This window comes from Physeter macrocephalus, chromosome 11, assembly GCF_002837175.3.
Source record: "Physeter macrocephalus isolate SW-GA chromosome 11, ASM283717v5, whole genome shotgun sequence".
NCBI classification, from domain to species: Eukaryota; Metazoa; Chordata; class Mammalia; order Artiodactyla; family Physeteridae; genus Physeter; species Physeter macrocephalus.
Genome location: NC_041224.1, coordinates 134,268,703 through 134,295,932, shown reverse-complemented (window position 1 = coordinate 134,295,932; position 27,230 = coordinate 134,268,703). Strand labels below are relative to the sequence as shown.

Below are 27,230 nucleotides of genomic sequence, written 5' to 3'. Positions count from 1 at the left end.
CTTAGAAAACTTAAACGAGAACCAGATGTGGCCGCTGTCGAACTTTCTCAGAGCCGGCGATTGGTCCCGGGGCCAGGGCCGCAGCCAATCAGCGCTCTGGGAGGGCCCGGAGTCCCGCCCCGCCCGGGACCCCGCCGGGATCCAGGTTGGAGGCCAGCGCGGCGGGGCTAGTGGGCTGGCTGGCGGGGCCGGGACGCGCTCTGCCGCGGGGCAGCCCAGGGCCGAGAGAGCATGCGGAGGGACCGGGCGGACGGGCGGCCCGCGCTGCCGCCGCCGCCGCCGCCGCTGCTGCTGCTGCTGCTGCTGCTGTCCCGGGCCGCGGCGCTGCACCCGGGCGAGCTCTTCCCCTACGGGCAGTCGCGAGGGGACCAGCTCCTGCAGGAAGGCGACGACGAAAGCTCGGCTGCCGTGAAGCTGGCGCTTCCTCTGCGCTTCTATGAAGCCCAATTCAGCGAACTCTACGTAAGTTTAGCTTCTTCCTGGTGCGGGATTCTGCAGATTTCTTGCAGCTTCTGAACAGGCGTCAGTGTAGTGCGGCTCTCAGCGAACCCCTGCCTTCCGAAGGGAGGAAATAATCCGCACAGTCGGCTGTCCCCGAGCGCCCTCGGGGTGGGACCTGGCTTTGCAGCGATGCTGTTGCCGGACCCGCTGCTTTTCCCTGCTTCATGGGGGCGGGGGGAGGGGGTAAGAATTATTCTCAGCCGCATAAGAGTCCCAGCAGAAAAGAAGGTGGGATTGCTAAGCCGGCCAGTGGGGTTTCCAGTTAGGACAGCGAGGAGGCTGTGCACGTCTGCAGAGCTGGGTGTTCCCTCCTCGGACCCGTAGCTTTTTTCCAGGGGTGTGCGGGAAGTGAGAAGATAACGCGAACGAGTTTTAGGGCTCCTGGACCTATTGCACCGCGCTTGTGGGGTAGGGGTGACGGGTGGGACGCCGGCTGAAGTTGCGCTGGTCGCCCTGAACCAGGAATCGGGCTCCCAGCCGATGGGGAAGGGGGAGCTTCATGCCCGGGGCGGTTCCCTTCCCTCTTTACGGAGCCAGGGTGGGCGCTCGCGTCCGGACCTGTGGTGGCCCTCCTTGGGCTTCCTGCAACGTACGCGACCGTCACACTTTTTTTGTCCGCCTCGTCCCCCAGGTGGTCACCAACGGCATCATCTCAACCCAGGACTTCCCCAGGGAGACCCAGTATGTGGACGATGATTTCCCCACAGACTTCCCGGCCATCGCCCCTTTCCTGGCCGACATCGACACGAGTCACGGCAGGGGCCGGGTCTTTTACCGCGAGGACACCTCCCCGGCGGTGCTGGGCCTGGCCGCCCGCTACGTGCGCGCAGGCTTCCCGCGCTCCGGCGCGCACTTCGCCCCCACCCATGCCTTCCTGGCTACCTGGGAGCAGGTGGGCGCCTACGAGGAGGCCACGCGCTGGGCCCCGCCCTCGGGAGAGGTAAGCGACCAGGGATGCTTGCTTGGCCTCTGTGCCAACCGAGGGATGGGCTTGGATTCTGGGCTGGAACCCAGGGACTGGCTTGAAATTTTTCCGGAGTCTACTCTCCCGCTAAATCTGATGTATAGTTTGGCGGCCCCAGGGCTGAAGTGGCTCGGAAGTGAAGAAGGCTGTTTTCTCCAAGCTTTCTCTGAGGGTCTGAGAGGTCACTCTTGCAAGGAGAACTGCTTAAGGGATGTGAGTGCCCCAGTGCAGATGCAGAAGGGGTTTATGGTTTGATTGTTTTTAGAATCACCTCATATATACAAGAATTATTTCTAATTATATGTTCATTGAAGGAAAAAAACATCAGAAAATGCTGGCAGTTTTAAAAAGAACAACCACTCATTTTCCTGCCACTCAAAGATAACCACTGTTAAACAGTTTCGTGTGCATCTGCCAGAGCTTTTTCCTATCCATATCTGTATCTATCAATGTCTATTAATGATGAGTTCACATTGCACATACGGTTTTGTAACTTTTTTTCACTAATTAGTAAATTGTGAATATTTTTAGCTGTCAATAAATATACTTCTACAACATCACTGTTAATGTTTGCATATATTCCATCCAGTGGATTTCTCATTGTGCCCAGTGGTCAGCAAGGTTATTTCCAATTTTTCATCATTATAAATTTGTGAAGCACTTTTTCTTTCTTAAGCTAAATCTTTGTACCATGTCACTAGTTGACATTCCAGGAAGCGGAATTGGTGGGCCAGAGTGATGCATTTTTTATAAGGTTTTAATAGCCTTTGCCAAATTGCCCTCCAGGTACCAGTTCACATGCTCCGTACTTTACAGGAGACTGCCCTTGATTCCTTGTATAGTCTCTACCTGAGAAAGTGAAACAACATAAGCGCCCAGTCATTAGGCTTGGCAGCAACATTTGAGGTACTCCAAATGGACATCAGGTGGCGCCAGGGTGGCTTGGCAAAATGTGAGCTGCCTCCCTCCCGGGGTTGGTAAGGGCTTCCTCCTATGAAATTAGACCTGAATCTAAAATGTCAACTCTAAAGGCTGAAACTCTTTGAGTTTATCTCTATTTTAACTCATCAAAGTGATTCTTAGCTATAGAAAGATGACACATATCCTCCGTATGTTCAGAGAGATTAACTAGCTTGCCCACTCTCAATGAGTGATTCAAGATGGTGGCTATTCTTATTCTGTGCTCTCTGAGTAAGAGGAATATTTCCTAAAGGTTTTACTAAGCAAAGAAGATCTAGAAATAAAAATCATTTGAATTGATTTTTGCCATTCATTTTATTTTGGGTCAGGCAACATCTAGTTTTGTTTATTGCATAATTTTTAATGCATAGGTTTGACATTTCAGTTATTCAATTCAACAGGGTACATTCAATTCAAACAAATACACGGAGCACCTTCTTTTTAAAAAAAATTTTAAATTTTATATTGGAGCGTAGCCGATTAACAATGTTGTGATAGTTTCAGGTGCACAGCAAAGCAACTCAGCCGTACATATAGATGTGTCCATTCTCCCCCATACTCTCCTCCCATCCAGGCTGCCACATAATATTGAGCAGAGTTCCCTGTGCTGTACAGTAGGTCCTTGTTGGTTATCCATTTTAAATATAGCAGTGTGTACATGTCAGACTCAAACTCCCTAACTATCCCTTCCCCCCTGGTAACCATAAGCTTGTTCTCTAAGTCATTTATACAATGGAATATTACTCAGCCATTTAAAAGAATGAAATAATGCCATTTGCGGCAACATGGATGGACCTAGAGATTGTCATACTGAGTGAAGTAAGTAAGAAAGAGAAAGAGAAATATCGTATGCTATTGCTTATATGTGGAATCTAAAAAAAAATGTTATAGATGAACTTATTTACAAAACAGGAACAGACTCACAGACTTTGAGCACCTTCTTTGCTCAGGGCATTGGTCTAGGTGGAGGGTTGGAGAAAGATGAATAAGGTATGTTGCATTCATTAATTCACTTTTGTCCATAAGTTTAAAAAACATTTAAAGTTTAACATACCTATAATACAAAGTTTAGAAAATAACGTTTATAATTACACTAACCAGAGGTCACCACTGCTAGTATTTTATTCCAGTCTTCTTTTCTAAACATATATCTTATATGTGACATAGTCATATATATGTATGTGTATGTAAGTAATTTATATTTAAACATAGTTGAGATTTATTCATCCAACAAACTTTTTTGCAGTTACTGTATGTCAGGACATGTAGAGACTGTGAAAGGACACATTCTTTACTCCTAAGGATGTCACAGTTTAATAGGGATATTGATTATTATTCAGTATGATAAGTGAAGTAGCATCTTGACTTAAGGAGACTAACTCTATCCTTCCCTTGTTAGGGGACCTGATCTGGGAAAGTTTCGGTGAGCAATTGTCTTTGCATCTGAGTTGAGTAGAGTAGAACATTCGCAATAGAAGAGGTAGCATATGACATATCACCCATGGACTATATTGTATAATGTGTTTGGGGCATTCCATGTGGTATCTTATTACTGAAGAGGAAGGGTGGTGGGACATGAGGCTGGGAAGGCCATGGAGCAGGGGCAGATCATGCTATGCTAGGAGTTTGGACTTGGTTCTTTGGCATTGGGCAGCTTTTGAAGGATTTTAAACAGAAGTTTTTTTGTTGTTATTTTATTTTTTAAAGAGAGCTCTTTTTGACTGTATTGAGAAGGTAAGGGTTCAAGGGAAAGACTGACTTCTTAGACAATTATTATATATGTTGTTTATTCAGGATATCTTGTTAATTCTTTTTTTTTTTTTTTTTTGTGGTATGCGGGCCTCCCTCTGTTGTGGCCTCTCCCGTTGCGGAGCACAGGCTCCGGACGCGCAGGCTCGGCGGCCGTGGCTCACGGGCCCAGCCGCTCCGCGGCATGTGGGATCCTCCCAGACCGGGGCGCGAACCCGGTTCCCCTGCATCGGCAGGCGGACGCGCAACCACTGCGCCACCAGGGAAGCCCCTCTTGTTAATTCTTATAACAACATTTTATCATGCTGTCTTCCCACAACAATGCTGCATGTTTAAGGTAAGTACAGCAAGACTTATTGTTTGCCATTACCTAGTAAGTGGGGCTTCCCTGGTGGCGCAGTGGCTGAGAGTCCACCTGCCGATGCAGGGGACACAGGTTCGTGCCCCGGTCCGGGAAGATCCCACATGCCGCAGAGCGGCTGGGCCCGTGAGCCACGGCCGCCGAGCCTGCGCGTCCGGAGCCTGTGCTCCGCAGCGGGAGACGCCACAGCAGTGAGAGGCCCGTGTACCGCAAAAAAAAAAGTCAATTGTCTAGCATTCTGTACGTAGTGAGGCAAAGGCAGGTTTAGAATAGAGATTTCTTGATTCTTAGTGTTGCTTTTACCCAGACTTTTCATGCAGGACCCATTTCCTTGGCACAAGTGATGTAGGTAGACACAACAATAGTTGTACCTTTTCCAAAGACTTCCAATGAATGAGGTGTTTTTTTTATTGTCTCGATGTGATCTTTGTACGAGAAGAGTCCTTGGAACCATATTTCATTCAAAGGAAGAATGAATTTGGAATGAAATTTTCCAAGGACACTACCGACTCCTTATTACTTCCAAATTAGTATTCCAGTGCTCTTAAGTGAATTCAGCTGCATCTATCTTATTTTTTTTCAACAGAGAAAGACAACTTTGAGCTGGGTGAGAAGAATCAGAGAGATGAGCAGTTGCACAGAATCTCTGGGGGGATGAAGTCACACTAGAGCTTTAGGATTCCAATTTTATCAGGGCTTATTTGAAACTGAAAATTATAATACAGACAAGGTGACTTTAATTACTTTTCTCAGTTTCATCTGCAGCATGGGAATAATGCTTCTGATGTGAAGATAATGACAATAAAAAACATTTTGAAAGAAGTGGTTTATGAAAGGTTGTCCAGTGACTTTGGAAGCAATGATCCAGCCTCAGTCTTAGTTTCCTAATCTGTAAAATGAAGTAGCAATGCCTACCTTACAGGACTGTTGTGAGAATTCACTAAGGTGACATTTTAAAGTAGCCATTATGGTCCCTTAGACTTAGCAAGTGCATATGCTCAGCCAGTCTGTGTTCCCTTACACTGGGTTGATGGGACCAGATTCTGGTTCTTTTATTTCTCTATTTCTCTGTCTTGTAAGGATGCTGTGATGTAAGTCCTCTACTTAAGGACTCTTTAAATACAAGCTTTTCTAAGTTGCAACTTCTGTCTAGGCCTTTTTATGGTGGGGGCAGAGTGGGGGAAGATTTGTAGAATCCATCTCTTACTTTTCTAATTAAAATCAATCTTCAGACATTGCCATATGCTGAGTTGGCTTCAGAATTTGTTTCATTTAGAAAGGAGATATTCTGTTTGGAGAGAGGATGTTTCTTTAATTACCCACATTGAAGTTTCTTCTGAATACTTTGAAGAGCTCTGTGACATGAGTTCTCGTTTTAATAGTTCTTTGGAGATAGATTTTGGCAAGCAATAATCTACTTTGCTTGAAGGACTGTGTGAATTCTACATGGCCTTCTTAAACCTTGGCATACTAACTTCATGTTGCAGAGTTGCTGGAAACTTGAAGATATCAGAGGAATGGCATCTTTACCATTTAAAACTATTTCAGATGTTGCCCCTTCTCTCCATGGATGTTCATGGTGGGTGTGACAGGATGTGGTACCTGATATTGCAGGAATGTCAAGGTGTTACTGCATCTAAAAACATATCACCAAATGGTGTTTATCGACTCACTCAATCTGAGACTCCTTGAACTGTCATAGGTACTCCACAGAGCAAAGTCACAGTATTGACCTTCAAAGAACTTATGGGCGGGAGACATACTGCCCATATGTTTACTTTAGCTGTGTTTTTTTTTTCTGGGGTGGGGTAGGTGAGACTGTTGTTCTGTTGTTGTTTGAAGGATGAAGGGGGATAGGGAACTGGGCTACATAGATCTGTGTGGTACAGGGAATGCATTGTTGGCCTGCATTAAGTTGGGCTGAAAGAATGGATATTGAGGATGGGGCAGCAGGACAGATTGTTCTGGCCTAGGGTGTGTCCTGGGAGAAGGCCAAGAGAGCTGAGGCTGGAGAAATGGATGAAGGCAGGTGTGGGGCAGTCACATAAGATGAGCCGAAGATTTCCCAATGGAGGCTTCACCATGGGGAGTGAGGCACGCTGACTCGTTTCAAGGAATGATTGTCATTGACAGAGAGTGTTGGATCCAGGGAGAAAATGAGAGGTAAAAGCAGGACATTGTTGTAGCTTTTTGAGCTCTGAAGCTGAGGTCCAGAAGAGGGGAGGTCTACGGTCTACCTGAAAGAGTTTAGCCTCTGTCTGAGATACAGCTATGCAGACATAGAGAACAGAGACATACATGGAAATTGGTTAAAGAAATACTGAAGTTTTGCTAAAGACTAAGTGTCAGGAAGGTTATAATATTAGTGATGTGATAGTACTGAGCGTTTATTTTTGAACTTTTGGCAGGATCTGTAGGATTTAGGGAAGAAAACAATGAACGCGGGAAAATCTTGCATATGACAGTGACCTATAGGTAATGGGAGATGGAGAAATATACTAAGGAATGGAGATTACTGTTCACACCAAACACTGGAGGCCAGAAAGTCCATGATGCTATGACTGTAGAGTGCACGTGACCCTAGAGAAGACAGGGAAGAGAACTTTGTGACGTGTGTAGGAGACACCCTACTTCTTAATTTTTGTTGTAGTTTTTGTAAACCACTCTAGGCAAACCCCTTTGGGACATGGATGGCACCGTTGTGATTTTTTGGCCAGATGGCTGAAATTAATTAAATCAGTTGCAAAAATCAGGAGCTCATTGAGGGGCATGTTTCCTATTTATCAGCCTGGCTCTGCCAAGCATCAAGTCAACACTGATTAGCAATGTCCCACACCTGGGAGGGAGAGCCCAGCGCTGCCTGATTTCTGCCGAGGGCTCTGGCTTTTCTCTCTTTCTGATAACAGGATGGCAGATCTTGAAGCTCCGCAGCACGGGCCCTGCTCCTCTTCTCATGGCGGCCCCTCTCTCCTCCCTGGGATCCTGAGGGAGATGGGAATGGGTGACCCTTTTGTGGGGTTTGGCAGCCCATCTGAGACTTTCCCTTCAGGGACAGAGCATGTGGGGTTCTTGCGAAGACTTTTCTCCAGGAATGTGAAGACCTTTCAGGTCTGGAAGCCTGTCAAGGCGTGCTCCTGGGGGAGGAGCCCTGCAGGACATCACGAAGAGGGCTCTTTAGCGATTAGATGTAGAATTTTGTGGAACGGAGAGAACTTTACAAGTGCTCATTTGGTATGCGGTGCTTTTTAAACAGCCAAACTTTTCTGACTGGTCTCTGGGATCCTATATTCTATTTAAAATTCTTCTATTTGCCTCTTTCGGGGGAGACAAGTAGATTAAATAAATGCTTGCCACCTGTAATAAGTGCTTGTCTCAGGATGGCATATAAAAGACATTGAATAAATATTCACTGAAATGAACTTGTTGACTGGCTGAAAGAATGAATAAAATAAAGTGCTAAATACCCAGACCCCACAGTAAAAAGCCAGACTCTCCCCTTCACAGCTCTGTTTACTTTTTCCCTCCCCTCCCATCCCCTTCAATTCCTTCACAATCTATGGGACCTCCTTATCTTATAGAATTTCTCTAGACTTAGAACCAGGATTCCTCCTATCTGACGTTTATTGTGGGCAATCAGTGCCAGGAACTTTGAAAGCTTTGCTTTTTAAAACAGAATCTGTCTCCTTCCTTAAGTACCTTTCTTTCTCTACTTGAACTTTATTTGGACTAAAGTAAGACTGAAGTTATTGAATCTCCATCAATCGATGATGTACTGAATAGCATATACTCTGTATGGACATGATACAAGACAGCCTTTGTTTACATTCGGCAGAAGTTATGGCTTCCGAGTTTTGAGAAATTCTAGAAAACATCCCTTGCCTTTTGTTTTTGGAAAAGTCAGGCTTTCCGGATGAAGCAATCAACAACGACAACAGTAACAAATATATGAGCACTGCCCCTTTGCCCCCCATCATTAAGTTTCTGAACCTAAAGAAAGAAAAGCAAAAACCCAAGCCAAGCAAGGCGACCTTTTCTGTGTTGGAGATCTAAAAGAAAGTTTGGATAGTATTTTGGTTTTTTTCTGGAAAAGCGTTTTAACACCTGAATTTCTTTGTCTTGTAAGCAAACCCTCAAAACTGTACTTTGAAATGAAACATAGGAAAGAAGAATCAACACTAGGAAAGAGCTTGACCACCGTATGGCGAAGGACCCAGGACAGAACAAAATGCAGGCCCATGCCTCTTGTTTGCTGTTTCATTTAGTAAAATGTGATGTGCTTCTCTCTGCCTAATTTTGTCTGTCTAGCAAAATGGGGAAACTGTGCTACTTATCAGTAAATAACGTTTCTAGGGGCCATATTATTTAGGAAGTGGTGGTATTTATAAATACCTCCCCTGCTGCCTGCTAAATTGTAAAAGGAGTGGGATTTAGTGAGAGAGGTGTTCTCAGAGACTTTAATATAACATCTTTTTTAAGATACTCAAGCACCATTAACTGATCATTTGGGTGGGGGGAGATAGCTGGATGTAGGTAAAGGCAAAAATGTGTCTTGTTGAAAATACGACAGTAAGTTGAACTTTAAGGAGTGATTCTATAAGGACCTGGGTGCTGAGTCTGTGGCTAACTCAGGCTCCTGGCCTCTCTTTCTGGTCTGCTTTGGCTTCTGCAGTGTTTATTAATGTTCACAGGCAGCCTCTGCAACTCCTCCCCACCCCAGCCCTTAAGGTGTTGGACCCATGCCCTCCTCTCTGGTCTCCACTACCTCCTCCAGCAATTCTCCTAGAATCCCAGCCGTGGCTGCTTCCCTGTCCTAAACTCTGAGACTGTCCTGGGCAGCGGCTGCGTCCTTTGTTCCTTGGCCTCTTTGCACCAAGCATACTGTCGAGTGCTTAGTAGGCACCTGGCTGTTTGAAGTAATGTACAGATGAATTAATGAACTGAGTTTACAAACATGTAAGCATCTAACCAGGCAAAACGAGGTGAGCGCTAACTTGAAACACTAAGATACTGCGGAGGGTCAGAGAGCAGCAATAAATCTACAGGGAATCGCAAAACCCCTCGGAGGGGCAGCGTTAGAAGGTCAGGAGTGTTTCCAGGCACAGGAAAACGTGAGCAAATGTGCAGAAGCATCAAAGTACACGGGGCAAATGGGCAATATTAAATAATCTGGTGGAGATGCAGGGGAATCTGAGCCTGGGAATAGAGTTTGCAGCTTATAAATCACCTGAGATGGCCGGCCAAGGAGTGGATGGGACAGCCTGGTGGTGCAGGGCAGGGACCCTGACCGGCCTGCCACCGCATACTAGTATCCTGACCTTAGGCAGATCTCTTAGCCCCTATGTCTTTGTTTCCTCATCTGAGAAATGAGGGTAGGGTAACTCTGGTGCTGGTGTCAAAAGGTAGATGGGGGCTTCCCTGGTGGTGCAGTGGTTAAGAATCTGCCTACCAATACAGGGGACATGGGTTCGAGCCCTGGTCCAGGAAGATCCCACATGCCACGGAGCAACTAAGCCCGTGCACCACAACTACTGAGCCCGCGTGCCACAACTACTGAAGCCCATGTGCCTAGAGCCCGTGCTCTGCACGCAACAAGAGAAGACACCGCAATGAGAAGCCCGCACGCTACAACAAAGAGTAGTCCTCGCTCGCCGCAACTAGAGAAAGCCTGTGCGCGGCAATGAAGACCCAACACAGCCAAAAATAAATAAATAAAATAAATTTATTTTTAAAAAAAGGTGGATGGAAGAGAATAGAGAGTAAGGCTTTGGGAACAGTAAGGAGGCCTTTTGATCAGCCAGTGCCTCATACCACCCCTGCCCATAATGGACATTCAATAAATAAGTGAATGAGTGAATGAATGAATGAATGAATGATCCAGATGAGTGCCCAGGGCAGAAAACTAGGGCAGTGGCTGTGGGAATGTACAAGTTAATTTTGTTACTTGCTCTCAGCTCTGAAAGAAGTCTGGATGAAAGAAGTTTGAAACCTTAAAAAATAGTTTTATTTTTTTTAACCAGTGTTTTTTTTTTTACCTATGCATATTTTAACTATTAATCTAAATTGATAAAAGATGATTATAACTATAATATAGCTTATGTAATTATGTTTATAACTTGGAGAGGAAATTTAAAAGAATATTATGTGTATAAACAATTTAGAGAAATCCTGAGAAGGGAGACAACCCTTTACATTTTATAATGCTTTGGGTTTTTTTGTTTGTTTATTTTATTAAGAATATTTTCTATTTTTTTTTCACAGCTGAATACTTTCCAAGCAGTTTTGGCATCTGATAAGTCTGACACCTACGCCCTCTTTCTTTATCCTGCCAATGGCCTTCAGTTCTTTGGAACCCGCCCCAAAGAGTCTTACAATGTCCAGCTCGAGCTTCCAGCCCGGGTGGGCTTCTGCAGAGGGGAGGTCGAAAATAAATAAATAAAATAAATTTATTTTTAAAAAAAGGTGGATGGAAGAGAATAGAGAGTAAGGCTTTGGGAACAGTAAGGAGGCCTTTTGATCAGCCAGTGCCTCATACCACCCCTGCCCATAATGGACATTCAATAAATAAGTGAATGAGTGAATGAATGAATGAATGAATGATCCAGATGAGTGCCCAGGGCAGAAAACTAGGGCAGTGGCTGTGGGAATGTACAAGTTAATTTTGTTACTTGCTCTCAGCTCTGAAAGAAGTCTGGATGAAAGAAGTTTGAAACCTTAAAAAATAGTTTTATTTTTTTTAAGCAGTGTTTTTTTTTTTTACCTATGCATATTTTAACTATTAATCTAAATTGATAAAAGATGATTATAACTATAATATAGCTTACGTAATTATGTTTATAACTTGGAGAGGAAATTTAAAAGAATATTATGTGTATAAACAATTTAGAGAAATCCTGAGAAGGGAGACAACCCTTTACATTTTATAATGCTTTGGGTTTTTTTGTTTGTTTATTTTATTAAGAATATTTTCTATTTTTTTTTCACAGCTGAATACTTTCCAAGCAGTTTTGGCATCTGATAAGTCTGACACCTACGCCCTCTTTCTTTATCCTGCCAATGGCCTTCAGTTCTTTGGAACCCGCCCCAAAGAGTCTTACAATGTCCAGCTCGAGCTTCCAGCCCGGGTGGGCTTCTGCAGAGGGGAGGTCGATGACCTGAAGAGAGAGGGACCATATTTCAGCTTGACTAGCACTGAACAGTCTGTGAAAAATCTCTACCAGTAAGTAACATAGGGCTTACGCCCTTTCCTGTTGGAATGTAAAGACCCTTAGGAGCTACCTAAACTTGAGGGGCCCTACCGATTAAGTATCATCTCCGTGGTTTCTAAGCAAGGGATCAGATCAAAACCAGGAACTAGGCTAGACCCTGGGAGGAGCACGTTGACCAAAATATAAACAGTCCTTTATTTTTCCTGCCCTATTGGCTATAGATACCGGAAACAGAAGTGTGTGTGTGTGTGTGTGTGTGTGTGTGTGTGTGTGTGTGTGTGTGTACAGCCACTGAGGCTTGCTATGGAAAACATTGCCCTTGGAACCACATAAAAATACCCAGTAATACAACTGCCCAGGTTGAGGTTTTTCCAGGTTAATCGTTTCACAGCTGGAGATGTTGTGAGTTAGTCTTTTGGACAGATAGGTGTTAAAAGTTAAGAGTAGTGTAATTTGGAAAAAAAAAAAAAGGAAAACCAAACAAACAGATTGGTAGATTTTTGGAAGTCTCAGGATTGCTCAGTGGCTTCATTATCTGAAATCGTCCTGAGGGTTTTCCATGCGATGCCTGGGACCAAGCACATTCCTTAGTCCCATCCCATAAGCTCACCCTGCTCGTCCACATCGTGCCCAGTATCTGGGTTAGCACCTGTTGATGTTTAATAATTTCCAGGCTCTAAAAAAAAATCTCTGCTTTTATCCCTTTCCTGACTACTGGTCTAGAAGGCAGACAGAATACATTGGTTACCTGGCCTCCCTTGACGCCTCTAAATTTCGTTACGTGATTCCGGGGTATTGGAACATCTCACACTTTTGCATGCCATCTGCTTTACTCAGAGACCAGAGAGCGGGCCCTACAACCAAATAGGGTTACTCAGAGCTGACATTTATTGAGAGCTTACTGTATGCCAATATTGTGCTACACACTTTCCAGAAGTTCTCTTAATTAAAACTCAACAAGAATCTCGGGTTAAGTTCTTTTTTCTCAATGTGACACATGAGCTTAGGGAAGTTAAGTTGCCTATAATCTCAAAGTTATGAAGTGGCAAAGCCAAAATTCAACCACAAGTCTGGAGCTCTGAACTACTTATTTTATGCTGAATCCTGGCCTGCTTTCCCCTTCTCATGACTCATGTCGGACATCTTCTGAGCTCCACCACGGTTGCCTTTTAGTCTTGACTCTGGAGAAAACTTAGCTCCTTGTTCTCTCTCCCCTGGTTCCACCCTCCTCTTCTACTCTGGAGCCCATAGGTTCTCTGCCTCTCAGACATTATCGAGAGCTCACCATGGGCCAAGAGCTGGAAAGAGAAAGATGTCTAAGGCCCAGGCCCTGCACGCAAGCAACCTGCACTCTCCTAGAGTAGACGGACAAACAACAGTTCCAGAGCATGGGAGTAAGTGCTAACACCTCCTCAGGGTACAGGAGGCAGTGAGGGCCGAAAGGCCGGAGGGAAAAAGCAGGCATGTTCCCCCCACCACAGCCATAACGGCCTCTAAGAACTCACACAGACACACGCAGGCACACACGTACACATATACACAACTTCCATTTACCTCCCTCCATGCCTACCTCGTCTTTATCTTTCATGCTTCATAGAAACCTCTGAGTTGCTTGATTGAAAGTGGAAGATATAGGGCCAAAATGACCAGCAGAGGAATTTTTCTTTAGTAGAATCTGTACTTAGTATAAAAACTAAAGTACAAACAATGCTGAGAAATGTGAAATAAAAGTAAAAAGTACCCATTCTCAGTACTTCAAGTGATCTAAAGTAAAGTACAAACAATGCTGAGAAATGTGAAATAAAAGTAAAAAGTACCCATTCTCAGTACTTCAAGTGATAACCATTATTAACAGTCATTCCAGAATTTTAGGTTTATGCAAAAGCTTTTTCAAAACCAAAATGGTTCTTTTGTTATACATATGGCATCTTCCCATTTACTGTCTATGGGTGTCTTTCAGTAAGATACCTGTTATATTATTATTTGAATGCTATAAAACATGGCATCATATATAACCTGTATTATTAAGACAATAACTTATTGATGAACATTTAACTTATTTCTGGTTTTTCCTTTTATAATTATTGTTTCAGTAAACAAAATAATACACATTGCTCAGATGCTGATTTGTCTTAAAGATAAATTCTTGAAAGTAGAATTGCTGAGAAAGGATATATGCAGTGTAACATTTTAATGTATGCTAACCAACTGCCCTTCAGAAACCCTGCACCAACTTACATTCTCACCAGTAAGGAGGGCTGTGATCAACAGTGTCTGTTTCCTACAAGCTTCTAATCTTTCTAGTATTTGTGAATCTGATAGGTGTAAAATGTTCATATTTTCACTCTAATTTCTTTGATTACTAGTAAAACTGAGCACCTTTTCATATGGTTAATAGCCATTTCTTTGCTATTTTCTATGGAAGGTGTTTACAAAGACCTTTACCAAATAAGAAAAAAACCTAATAAAGATATTTCCTCTCAAATGCTGTGAATATTTTTATCCAGTTGTTCATCTTTAAAGTTAGTTATGATCTAGAAGGTATAAGTTTAGGGTTGTCAAAGTTATTGGCCTTTTCCTTTATGATTTCAGGTCTTGGTATTATTCTTAGAAAGGCCTTCTCTACCTCCAAATTATAGAAATGTCCCTCAATTTAATCTTCTATTTTACATTTATTTATTTATTTATTTATTTATTTATTTATCTGGGGTGTGTGTGTGTGTTTTTGAAGTATAGTTGATTTACAATGTTGTATTAGTTTCAGGTGTACAGCACATAGTGGCTGATATCAATTTACATTCCCACCAAAAGTATAGGAGGGTTCCTTTTTCTCCACACCCTCTCCAGCATTCATTAGTTAAAATTTTTCAAATTCTTTGCCATTATAGGGTATTACAAGATACTGAATATAGTTCCCTGTGCTATACAGTAGGTCCTTATTGGTTATCTATTTTATATATAGTAGTGTGTATATGTTAATCTCAAACTCCTAATTTATCCCTCCCCGCCTTTCCCCTTTGGTAACCATAAGTTTGTTTTCTATGTCTGTGGGTCTGTTTCTGTTTTGTAAAGAAGTTTAGTTGTATCTTTTTTTTTTTTAAGATTCCATATATAAGCGATATCATCTGATATTTGTCTTTTTCTGCCTGGCTTACTTCACTTAGTATGATAATCTCTAGGTCCATCCATGTTGCTGCAAATGGCATTATTTCATTCTTTTTAATGGCTGAGTAGTATTCCATTGTATATATGTACCACATCTTCTTTATCCATTCATCTGTCAATGGACATTTATGTTGGTTCCATGTCTCGGCTACTGTAAATAGTGCTGCAATGAACATTGGGGTGCATGTATCTTTTTGAATTATAGTTTTCTCTGAATATATGCCCAGGAGTGAGTGGGATTGCCGGATCATATGGTAACTCTATTTTTAGTTTTTTAAGGAACCTCCATAGTGTTTTCCATAGTGGCTGATAGCAATTTACATTCCCACCAACAGTGTACAAGGAGTTTTCTCTGAATATATGCCCAGGAGTGAGTGGGATTGCCAGATCATATGGTAACTCTATTTTTAGTTTTTTAAGGAACCTCCATAGTGTTTTCCATAGTGGCTGATATCAATTTACATTCCCACCAAAAGTATAGGAGGGTTCCTTTTTCTCCACACCCTCTCCAGCATTCATTAGTTAAAATTTCAAGAATATGCAGAAAAATGGAGGGAGTCATCTAGATTTACAAGCTAATGACATTTTGCCATCTTCATCATTTTTTTTCTTTTTTGCATAAGTAATTTAAAGTAAGTGACACACACATGCCATTCACTCCTCAATGTTTCCGTATGCATCTCTAAAATATAAAGTTATTCTCCTAGTCAATGGAATTGTCTTCCTCAAACTTGTCTCATAATTATAAGCTCAGAGATCATAAATTATATAATTCATAGTGTGTTTGTCATAACTCTTCTTCTGCACATTTAAATATGAATGTACACATTTGTATTTTTTGAGATTATACTTTTCTATCTCCTGGAAGACAGTAGTTACTAAGTACTTATTACATGCGGGGCCCCATGCTGAACATTTTATGTGATTTTCTAACTTAATCCTCCTAACAACCCAGGAAGGGAGGCACTGTCATCTCATTTTGTAGCCTTGTTTTCCTTTCTAGGAAATAAATTAAGTTCTTTCTGTCGCTAAGCTTTCCAAATGACCTTGGATTTTAGGATAAACTCAAACTGGCTACTTTCTCATCGTGCACAATGACAAAAGCCAGGGTAGTGATTTATATTTAATTAGAAGATTATTTTATTTAGCTTTTATCTGTCATAATTTGTATTTTCCTACTCTTTTAAGCTTTTATAGTTTTCTGTTTCTGACTTCAAGAAGAAATTTCACAGCTGCAACACCTCTGATGTGATAATAAACTCAACATCCTCAGATCTTCAGAATTCTCTCTTATCTTCTTTAGTGTTCCTTGCTTGCTTGCTAAAAAGCACCGGCATTAATTCTTAGAACCTACCAAGTCTACGTAGCATACTGCACAAAGGATCACAGTTTTGCTTTCTACGCTCCTGTTTCCCTGAACTAATTACAACAGCAGCAGTGGCAACAACAACAATATGCAAGGGGGTGGGGATTGATTGATTGATTCTTGGAATTGTGTTAAAAATATTATTGCTATAGAAATCCACATGAAAATGATGAGTACCAACCCAAATGAGCAAAAGTCTCTTGTCCTTATATGACTCAATGAATTTCCTGTTGTCTTATTAGTCATGAACTGATTTCTCATGGACTGACTTTTGAGGAAATCCCACAGCATGAGAGACTTAGAGGCTGGTGTTTGGGCCATATGCCAGCGAGTACAGAAATGGGTTCATTCAAGCCAGCCAGACCCTTTGTTCCTTCAGGTTTTTTCTTATTTTTTTGAAATTGTGTATGGGGTTATCCTCTTTGGCATGTATCACTGACTAAAATAATGGATCGCTGGGATATTTGGAAGGCTGAATGGAGCCCGTGTTCTTTTCTAGTGGGGGAAACGCGTGCACTCCCTGGCTCCAGATGCTTCTGGATACCTCTCACCTGTGACCCGTGGCAGTTTGATTAACTTGCTTTCTTATTTTCCCCTTAACTTTCTTCTACATTTGCTCAACATTTTTGAGACTTAGGCATTTCTATTTCTTTGAATTTTTTGACATGGGTTCACCAGTCTCTGTGAATTAGTTGATTGATTAATCCACGTGACTAAACGGCAAAATATCTCTAACATCCTGTAATGTAGAGTAAGATAATTAGGATGTGGACTGACTCTAGTGTATTAGTTTTCTGACGTAATGTGGATGTTCAGAACACGGGCTTTGGTGGTAGTGCTGAGTTCAAGTCCAAGCTCTGTCAGTTATTAATTGTGCAACCTTAAGAAGATTAATCTCTCTAAACCTGTTTTGTCCTCTGAAAAATCGGGCATGATCACTGCCCCTACCTTGCAAGTTGTGTTGAAGAATGTTAAACACTTGGCGTGTAACTAACTCTCAAATAAAAAATATTGTTTAAGGGTTTGGCAAAAATGTTTAAGCATATGTTTTCTTGAGTTTGTTAAAGGTAGAGGCAGGATAAAATATTCCCACATTCCCTGTTTGTTTTCAAATAGCCATTTAGATAAAACATGTAGAGCAGAATTCTGATTTGAGGGTCTGGCATAAAACATGTAGAGCAGATTTCTGATTTGAGGGTCTGGCATTCGGTAGACACATGGCCTTTGAAACCCATTGCTAAATACGAGGTAGTTTACATCAAAATTCCAGTATAATCTTTAGTTACCGTGTAAGTCTGATTTTATTTGGGTTTCCTGCCAGTGAAAACTCTGAATCTGATCTTAATAGTCTTTCAGTTTTAAAATAAATCGCTCGCCTTTGTGGGAAGGTGGTGGATGGACACTTTTGTGACAAAGTCCTGTTTCCTTTCTATTTAGACACAGCAACCTGGGGATTCCTGGAGTGTGGGCTTTTCATATCGGCAGCACCTCCCCTTTGGACAATGTCAGGCCAGCGACAGTTGGAGGAGACCTTTCCAAAGCCCACCCTTCGGCTCCCCTGGGACATTCCTTCAGCCGTGCTGCGGCCCCGGAGGGCGACTACACCGAGGGCAATTTGGATTATTATGGTGAGAACGAGGAGGACGTCGAATACCCCACTGGTGAGCCAGAGGAGGCATCGAATGGCCACAGCACAGTCGATGTTTCCTTCCGCTCGAAAGCTGATTCGAGGCCGTTAGGAGGTGGGATCTCTCCGCCAGATTCTGACCTGGCCTCCCCTTTGCCACGTCCAACATCTAGGGATGGGCCTGAAACAGGCTCTGCCACCTTGAACCCTCAAACCAAAGAGGGGAGACCTCAGGGGGAGATAGATGCCCCGGATTTAAAAGGCCGAGTTGAGTCTTCTGAACAGCCAGGGACCACAGTCCCTGCTCCACCAGAGACTGGAGATTCACTGGATCCTTCCCAGCAAGCCCCGCCTCCCTACCCAGAGGGACGGGCACAGCCTGCAGACAGGGATGTTCCTCCAGCCCATCCAGGAGGAGAGCCCGTTCTTCCAAACTACCCCGGGCCGGATCACGCTCCACCCCTGGGTCGCAGCAGGCAAGTGGTCGGAGTGGAGGATGACATCGGTTCCAACACTGAGGGTAAGTGGGCTTGAACCCTGGCTACTAAGAATTCATTGAGAAAATGCTGGTCTTCCAGAGAGTCGTGAATTTTCTCTCAAGCGAGTTGAGGAAGAGTTTCGCAAAAAAAGAAACTTGGGACTGATTTCTAAAACCCACTGTTTCAGGAGATAGAGTATCTTTCCTTTGCCAAAGAAATCTTGGCAGGCAAATTCGGTTTGGAATCTCTTGACCATCACTAATGTTTCATTTATTTATTTATAAAACGGGCCTCATGAATCCCGTGGGGAGGAACTGGGGTTGCTCGTGCCAGAGGTGCTCTCACGTGGAATGAAGTTATTTCAGTTTGCAAGTTCAGCAAAGGTAAAGCGTTTTGAGGCTTCGCACACATTACGGTAATGGAGGGCTTCAGGCTTTGGTTTCAAGCAGCGAGTTGTGCTGGCTCGGATGAACATTCCGGGTTCTTCCCTCTGTGATGGGATGACCCCGGTGCTCCCCTCGCTTAGAGACCCGGCGGTGGGCTGTGGGAGAGGGGACCCCTGGGGAGAGAAAACTGCGAACCACCTGTGTCTTGTCATTTCTGGTTCACGGCTGTGCAGCTGTGCTGGTCAGCTCCCCGGAGCCTTGCCCTCATTTCATGACTCACTGACCAGAGCGAGGGGCCAGCAGAGAAATGCCCAGGGGAGGTGATGGTTAATTAATACAGACACGGAGCCCATGTCACCTTCTATTGAAGGCGAGACTTGTCGTGTCAGCTCTTTCTTCCCAGTCAGGGACTTAAACACCTGAATGGGAAACTGGCCACGGATTCACCCCATTTGTTCCAGGGACTGCTCCTCTGACCTCTGACAGGAGGAGAGAGGTCAGAGGTGAAAGCGTTCTTTAGGACCTTTGTTTTTTTCCTTCACCTTTTCTGTTTCCCATACTTTTTAGGGTGAAACAGGTTGACCTAGCAGAGGGTCTTCCAGGTGGTTCTGCTGTGGTCCTGATGTGCAAAAATTTGCTTGAAGAAGCCCTTCTTTCAGGAGAGGTGAAACTTTTGACTGAGGCAGCATTGTGTAATGATGACAGGGAGAACGTTGGTGTAGGTTTGAATCCTGGCTGTCACGCTGGCTGGGTGACACTTTTTGTAGCGCCCAAGCCTCCAGTTTCTCCTAAATTTGTCGAGAGGATTAAAAGAGATCACGAAGTTCTTAGGCTAGCGTCTGTACTACCTGGATCTTAATAAATGGTGGCTGCTGTTACTAATTATAGAGGATTTAAAGCAGTGGGAATGGGGGTGGGGTAGTAGAGAAGGAAGAGCGGGCTTGTTAGATACTTGTGCCTTAATTTGTACCTAAGGACCACGTTTCTCTCAAGTTGAAGATGTGAAGTTTATTGGAAGGCTTCAGAACCTTCACACCCTTCTGATAGTCGCCTGAATTTTCGGCTTAAGTGCCGTATATCTAAACAAAATGTAAAGCCAAGTATCAAAGACACTTTGATCAAAGAGATTTTGAGGTAGAGATGTGCTCCTATGTGGTCTTTTCATTTGTGGGTTGTGATTTCCTGCCCTGGGAAGAGCTTGGAATATTAGAAAGCAGATCCCTGGAGTGAGTTGTTAAAGGGTTAAGAAGAAGGGGCTGCACATCCTGCTTTGAACTGTGAGGGGCTGGATAAGCTGGAATAGCTGTAGGGGTCTAGGGGACTGGCCATAGAGAAAAACAGGGAGCAGCCAGAACCCTCGCGGGGCATGAACTATGATATTTATCAGCTTCTGGATGACGTCTACCACTGACATCTTAGAAATGGCAAAATGCCTTCGAAACAGCTGGTTAATACAACGAAACATTTAGGGAAAAAAATCTAACTAGAAGTTTTTGAAACTCAAAGAAGAAAAAAATCAGCCACCATATTAGCAGACAGGGAAAGCTTTAAAACTTGAAAGCAGAAAGGGAAAAATAGGTGAACCTCTGGTTTCACCTCAGGCTTTAGGAAGACTCGGTATCCATGGGGAATTTATTCCAGGATATCCCCACAGATACCAAAATCTTTGGATGCTCAAGCCCCTTAGTCAGCCCTCCGTTTCCAGGGTTCTTCATCCTCAGGCCCCCCAACTGCGGGTTCCCCTAACCACAGATCCTTAACGCTGCACAGGATCCGCCGTTCCTTGAATCCGTGGAGATACTGGGGAGCCGACTGTATAGAACCATGCAATTGTTAATTACTTGGTTTTTCTTGGCAGTGAACTTTGTTTTTTCAGACGAAACATTGGCATCCCAGAGGTCCATCAGGCAAAAGTGGACTCCCTCTGGGAAAGCCGGTGGGCAGGGTGGCAGAGACTCACACCAAAGAGCGCCTGCTAACTGTCCAGCCTCAAGCCATCTTGCAGCTTTTCCTACTGATGCAGTGGAGGAGTGTGGGTTTTGGTGTTTGATGGACTTGAGCCTGATTCCCAGCTCTGCCATGTGGTTTGGGATAAGACATTTTCTCTGTTTGACTCTCATTTTCTTCAGCTATAAAATGGAGATAACGTAGACCTCATCAAAGAGTTGTGGGAATTAAAATTGGGCATGGAAGCACCGTGCCCAATAAATTTTAGTTTCCCCTTGAAGCTTCATAGTAGTCAGCTTGGTAAACCAAGAAATTAAAATTTAAAGCCCTCCCCCAAATATCTCTCCCTTCTCTTTTAAATTTTTTTTTCCCCCTGAGGGACTCTTTTAATAGACTTTTTATTGAGAAATCTAGATTCTTTTTAGATCATGTCCACACAAGGCAAGAATGTCCCAATTTCACTCTAGTTCTAGCCTCGAGTGTATTATTTGCTTTGTTCTGTTTTCATAGACCACAGAACCGGCAGTAAATTGGATGCACAAGCTTTCCTGTCTCAGGCGTCTTACTTCTCCAAGCAGCTCTGGAAGCTTGTTGTCAAACAAGCTTTTATCAAGTGGACATTTATCAAATGTCCACTCAGACTCTGAGAGGAAACTTTGCTTGGATTGCACTAGCACAGTTAATCCTCAGAATTGCCCTGTGGGGTAGATACTATTATCCTTCTCACAGTACAAAGAAGGAAACTGAAGACTGAAAATACTGAGTGATTTGTCTGCATAAGAGGCAGACCAGTACTGCAGCAAAGCCGTGGAAGATTAGAGCAAGCTGTCAGGTAGCACAGCGCAGGGCAGATTCACCTGTGGTGCCATCAGGGAAGTCTTCGTGGAGGAGGGGAGCTTGAGCCAGGCCGTGGGGTCGGAGACTCAGTTTAGAGAGGGAGAAAGTGGGGCATATTCTGGACAGAGGAGTGACAAGAGTGGAGGTGGTGAGGTGGAAATGGAGAGGGAGGGAGTGAGTGAGTGAGTTGGGGGCGGGGGATGTGAGAGGCAGCTGCCATCGAGGCTCCAGATGCCTAGGACCAGAGACTGCCGGTGTTGTGTGCAGCAGGACAAGCTTGATTCACAGGGGTCGTAGAGATTTTTAAACCTGCCCAGGTGGTGCAATGGGGAGCTTAACTTCACCTCAGTCTGCATGATGAATTAGAAAGGGGGAGGGACACCTGGCTTTCAGAGACCTCAGGTGTTCTCACTCCACTGTGGGATCCTGTTGATTCTACTTAGATGGCATTCACGCAGGGCAGGCCCAGGGTGTAAACAGGGATTTCCCTGTAGCTTCTGGTCCAACTCTACTTCTGGCCTTGGGAGAGGCCTCAGGAATGTGTTGCTCAAGCAGCTTCTACCCTGGGATGAATTCGAACAGGCCCTGCTGCCCAGCCCAGCCTTCCAGACACAAAAGCCCCTCTCCCAGGTGCACCCCCAGGTTGCTGAGGGACCGTGAACAAGAGGACCCCCATACCTGTGAAGACACCTGCACGGGAGAGCCTGCTAGTCTCACGATGGTGGATGTAACCCTCCCCCCACAGAAAAACAGGGTCCTAATAACTTTGCCCAACAAGCTTCACTATGTACCACACACATACCCCCAAAACAGACGAAAACTGGAGGGAAAAGCATGCCACTGTTTTTCATTATAAAGTTGGATGTGGTTTTTCTTATTCGTCTATCATTCTGTGAGGTGGGAAACCTAAGAAAAATCTGTCCTGCAGTGAAAACATCGGTCCTTTTTCTTGAGGTAGCAGGAAGAGCTGTTAAAAGTAAAAGACAGCTCAGCTGCCAGGGGCAGCCCTGCGCAGGAAGCCCTCCGTCCCTGTTTGCATGATGAACCTGGTCTGCTCCGTGGAGCCTGCTGGCCTTCCACATGGCCAGGCCAGGGCGGAAGACGAGCGCTTAAGTGTTTCTGGAGAAATAAAGACTGAAGGATGGGTCAGAATAAGTGCAGAGGAGGAGTTTTCCATTTGTGTGAAAAACTCCCAATTAGGACAAGTCTCAAGTACCCTGGCAGCACCTTTGCTTCTTTTCCCTTACATAGCCCCCTAACCCTACCCCATTTTTCTTTCTGTTAAGGATAGGAGGAGAGTGAAAAGCATTAACTGGAAAAAAGAAATGAGATTTTAAAAATCCTCACATGAAGTTTCCTTTAGCAACGGTCTAACCTCAGTTAACAAAGCTGCTGCAAACTGAGCTCATTCAAACCTGGCTGGCCTCTGCCCTCCTGCTGGGTCGAGCTGCCAGCAGACTTGTCCCTATCGTTTTTGACTCTCTGTGACAGGAGCTGCCAGGCAGAGCGTGGGTCCCCGGAGGGTCTGGAAGACAGCCTTCCCCAGTGGGTAAAATTCAGGAGAGAGGAATCTGTGGAATGAAAACTATATTTCTCAAAGTTTGGCTCTAGTCCACTTGTGGCTCTTTCTCCTGTGGCCCTGGTTTAAAATGATGATTCCACACCCTTCCTCCACCCTCTGACCCAGAATCTGCCTTTTTATTTATTTTTTGACTATTTATTTATTTAGGCTGCGCCGGGTCTTAGTTGGGGCACACGGGATCTTCATTTGTGATATGCGGGATCTTTTTTTCAGTTGCGGCATGTAAACTCTCAGCTGCGGCACGCATGTGGGATCTAGTTCCCTGAGTGGGGATGGAGCCCAAGCTCCCTGCATTGGGAGGGCAGAGTCTTACCCACTGGGCCACCAGGGAAGTCCCCAGAATCTGCCTTTTTAAACCAGATCCCCTGGTGATTCTGAAGCCCATCACACTTGAGCACTGCTGGTATAATGGAAGGAGAGTGGGATTTAGAGCCAGAAGATCATATAATCTTTGTGGGCCTCAGTGGTGTCATCTGTAAACAGGGGATACCACCTCCTCACCAGAATAGGAAGAATGTGTGAAAACACATTCAAAACTGTGAGGTACAGAGGCATAGAAACGACCACAGTAAAAGAAAAAGTGCCACTTTGTTTTTGCATCTGCTCACTGCGCATCTCATCCAGCTGGGATTTAGACACTGATTCCCCACCTTCACGGAATTCAGCATCTTTGAATCTACCTGCAGTTCCCATAGAAATGTGAGAAGTCATGTTGGCCAGAAGTCTGGCTTTTCTTCCCTGGTTAGAGAGCCACACGTGGGGTCACATTTCTAGGTCCTGTTCTCCCCCTTCATCAGGGAAGGGAAATGGCTCCTGGGCTTCCGGTTCCCTCCACTAAGGATCTTCACGTGCCCCGCTTGGGGGTTCGGCCTAAGTGGGCCATAAGCGCAGCGTTCCGCTTCTCAGGCAGGCCAGGAATGAATGCTAGAGCATTCCCTGAAATCCCAGCCACCCCAGGAGCTAATTGGTCAGATGAAATTTATTCACTACATTAATCAGCATTCTCTGGCTCAGAAATGGAAAGTTTGCAAATATCCTGAACATTGTCATCACTGGACGTAAGAGTCACCCCAGGAGTGGCTAAGGTACAGACTCGTGGGATCCGCCCATCGAGAGTCTGAATTGGTAGGTCTAAGGTGTGCCCTGGGAATTTGCATTTTTAACTGGCATCCCAGGTGATTCTGATGCCGTGGTTCCCAGAATCCATAGGGAGGAACGCAGCTGTCCCTCTGAATGGTTGAGTAGTGCCATGCTGAGGGTATAAGTCCCTGTCAGAGCCGGCGTGGGACTTCCCAGATGCCTCAAAGGTGTTGCCAGAACCGATCTGCCACAAACCTGCTCCAGTAGATGGCAGCTCCAGCCTTCCAGTTCCCGACGCCAGGAAATGAACATCCCTGTGGACCCCTCTCTTTCTCCTCTTGTCTTCCCCACTCTCCTCTCCTTCCCTCTCTCTACCCTCCCCCGACTCCTCCTCCTTTTTTCTCCCTCCATCCTAATTCATCAGCAAGCGCTGGCAGCTCCACCTTCAAAGTACTCCAGATCTGGTCCCTTCTCATCCTCTCCACCAGGACCTCCTACTATCAAGGCACCGGCTCATTCCTGAGGTTCCTGTAAGTCAGACCGTGTCACTCTCTGCTCCCCAGCAGCGTCCCCCCCTCACTCGGTCTAAAGCCCAAATCCTTCCCTTGACCTGTGAGGCCCCACGGGTGAGAACTGGCCAGGATTACCTCTCCCGCCTTCTCCTGTCTCCCTGCCCCCCGTCTCTCCCACGCGCCCCGCCAGCCTGACGGGAGCTCCTGCTCCCACCCATCCTCTCCTCCTCCAGGCCTCTGCCCAAAGCTCATCCTCTCCCCAGGCCCTCCGTGGCTGTGTCATTTAAAAGAAGCAAAGTCACCTTCCGTCTCCAGCCCTCTTGTTCCTCCCCGATTTCAGCTTCTGCACAGTTCTTGACACCATCCGCCGTACTGAGTAATTGACCTGTTGACTGCTGCCTAAAGCGGGGAATGTAAGCTCCAGGACAGGGATTTTTGTCTCTTTTGCTCTCAGCTGTATCCCTAATTCCTAGTCCAGTGCCGGGCCCATAGGGAGTGCTCGATAAGTATTTGTTTGAATTACTGGAAGAATGAAAGAAAATTGTAACAGGCATTTACCTTTCATCTAAGCTGACATTGTCAGTGTTACACGTGCACGTCTGCATGTGAAGGCAGGCACGGAAAAGGGATCCCGGTGTTCCTCTGACTATAGGAGCGCACCCATCTTTCCCCAGTGTGACTAGCATGGGCTGGAAGGCTGAGCTTGTGTTCTTGGCTCAGTAAGTCCCATCCTGGGCATGCAGCTTTACACACAGACACACACACACACACACACGCACAGCTGAAAAAGATCACCAAGCCAGCTTACCAATAGTTAATTTATCCCATCGTAATTATAGTTTCAGTCTCATAATAGCCTTTCATGGGGCCCTAACTATTATTTTTTGTTAGAAACGTGTGGTCTGTGTGTCCATGAACTTATAAACTTTGTCACAGTTGCATTTGTAAGTTGCTGGCTGCACTGCTGAGCCTCTCTTTTTACCCATAGAAAAGCCATGCCTCCTCCTAGTAGTTTAGTTCAATTAACCCAACTCAACACATCTGTAGTCCTCCTCCAGCTCATCTCGCCCTGTTTCATAATCCCCTCTTAGAAGAGGGATAGGGTGGAAGAACAAGTCTTCACAAAACAACAAATAGAGGGAGCATAATACAAACCCATCATTTCTTTAATTTGAGGGCAGAACAGTGTTAATGTGGTGTTTTTTTTTTTTTTACCCTGAAAATGACTACCTTTTAGTCCTGCATCAGATTGCCTTTTTACCTTGGTGCTCGGAAGTACGCTAAGAAATAACGTTGATTTCTGGCAATGAGGTGTGAGAAGGGGTGTCATCCTGATTTGGGAGAGGAGGAAACAGACACGGTGCATTTCTGTGGTTTCTGCAGAGCCACCTGAGTCAGGCTGCTGTTGAACATCAGAGCTTGGGACCCTCTGCTGCCCCTGCTTCCCTTGTGTTCTGGAGGGAGAGTCCTGATGGCAGCCGATGCCATGAACACACAACTGTGCCAGTCCCTCCAGGAGCCGCTTCTTAATACTTGTGACTTTTCAGAGCTGGAGAAACCCAAGATTTTGACAAGTTACATTCATTTATTTTTACTCAGACTGGAATTTTTCCCCCTTGTTTAACCAATGGTATGGATAATGATACATCGTTTTCTCACAGCAACCTCTTATAATCTTTATTATCCATCCTGTTTTTCTGCCTTGAATTTTGTGTCACTTTCCTGTTGTAAAAAGTGTTCATGGTGATGCCTAATTTTCTATTTTTATCAAACTGGAATTTCTCAGCCGTGTAGGCCTGGCACCAAATCTTGAGTCACCGACTTCACTCTCACTCTGTTCCCAGTCAGACATTCCACTTGAGTCGAGATCATCCGTCCTGCCAACCCTCAGCTCACTTCTTTCTCAAGAATCTGTAAACAGCAGTCCAATACTGTCCAGAAGTTAACACTGCTGCTGCCACTCGGTTCTCCTACCTGTGCTTTTCTGTCAGCTGTGACAGCCATCTGGACAGTCTCTGCTATCTTCTCCCATTAAGCCTGATTTATAAAGTAGGACTCAAACCTGTCCGAAGCCTGTGTTGATTAACCCCAGTCACCTGAGCAGATCCTTTGCCTGGCTCTCATGATCGATGTCCTTGGGCTCTGCCGGAGGGTGGTTGAGTGCAGCTGTTAAGAATCTGGAGCCAGACTTCCTAGGTTCAGATCCTAACTCCACCACCTACTGCCTGTGTGACTTCAGAAGAGTCACCTTAATCTGTGCCCAGCTTGTTTACCTGCAAAACAGGGATTAAAAAATTCCCTGCTCTTGTGCAAATTAAAAGAGTTAATAAAGTTCATAGAATAGTACCTGGCATATATTAGGCACTATTTCAATGTTCACTTTGTTATATTCTAACTTGCTGATACAAGTCTCCGCTGGCTCCATTGTTACTTCTGTGGTGCTACATTCCCACCCTGCCCCAACGTTGGTTGGTTTTCTGTTCTCCCCGGAATACTGGGTAAGTACTGA

The 27,230-nt window shown here is 44.7% G+C and overlaps 1 protein-coding gene across 1 annotated transcript in view; it reads left to right on the top strand.

The window, feature by feature from the left end:
• The first annotated feature begins 231 nt into the window (after window positions 1-231).
• Window positions 232-27,230, top strand: part of NID2 (nidogen 2) — a 79,590-nt gene continuing 52,591 nt past the window's right edge. The window contains exons 1-4 of the mRNA XM_024115320.3: window positions 232-462; window positions 1,133-1,441; window positions 11,519-11,751; window positions 17,709-18,418. Coding sequence (XP_023971088.2) covers window positions 232-462; window positions 1,133-1,441; window positions 11,519-11,751; window positions 17,709-18,418 — 1,483 coding nt within the window. The remainder of the gene's footprint in view (window positions 463-1,132; window positions 1,442-11,518; window positions 11,752-17,708; window positions 18,419-27,230) is intronic.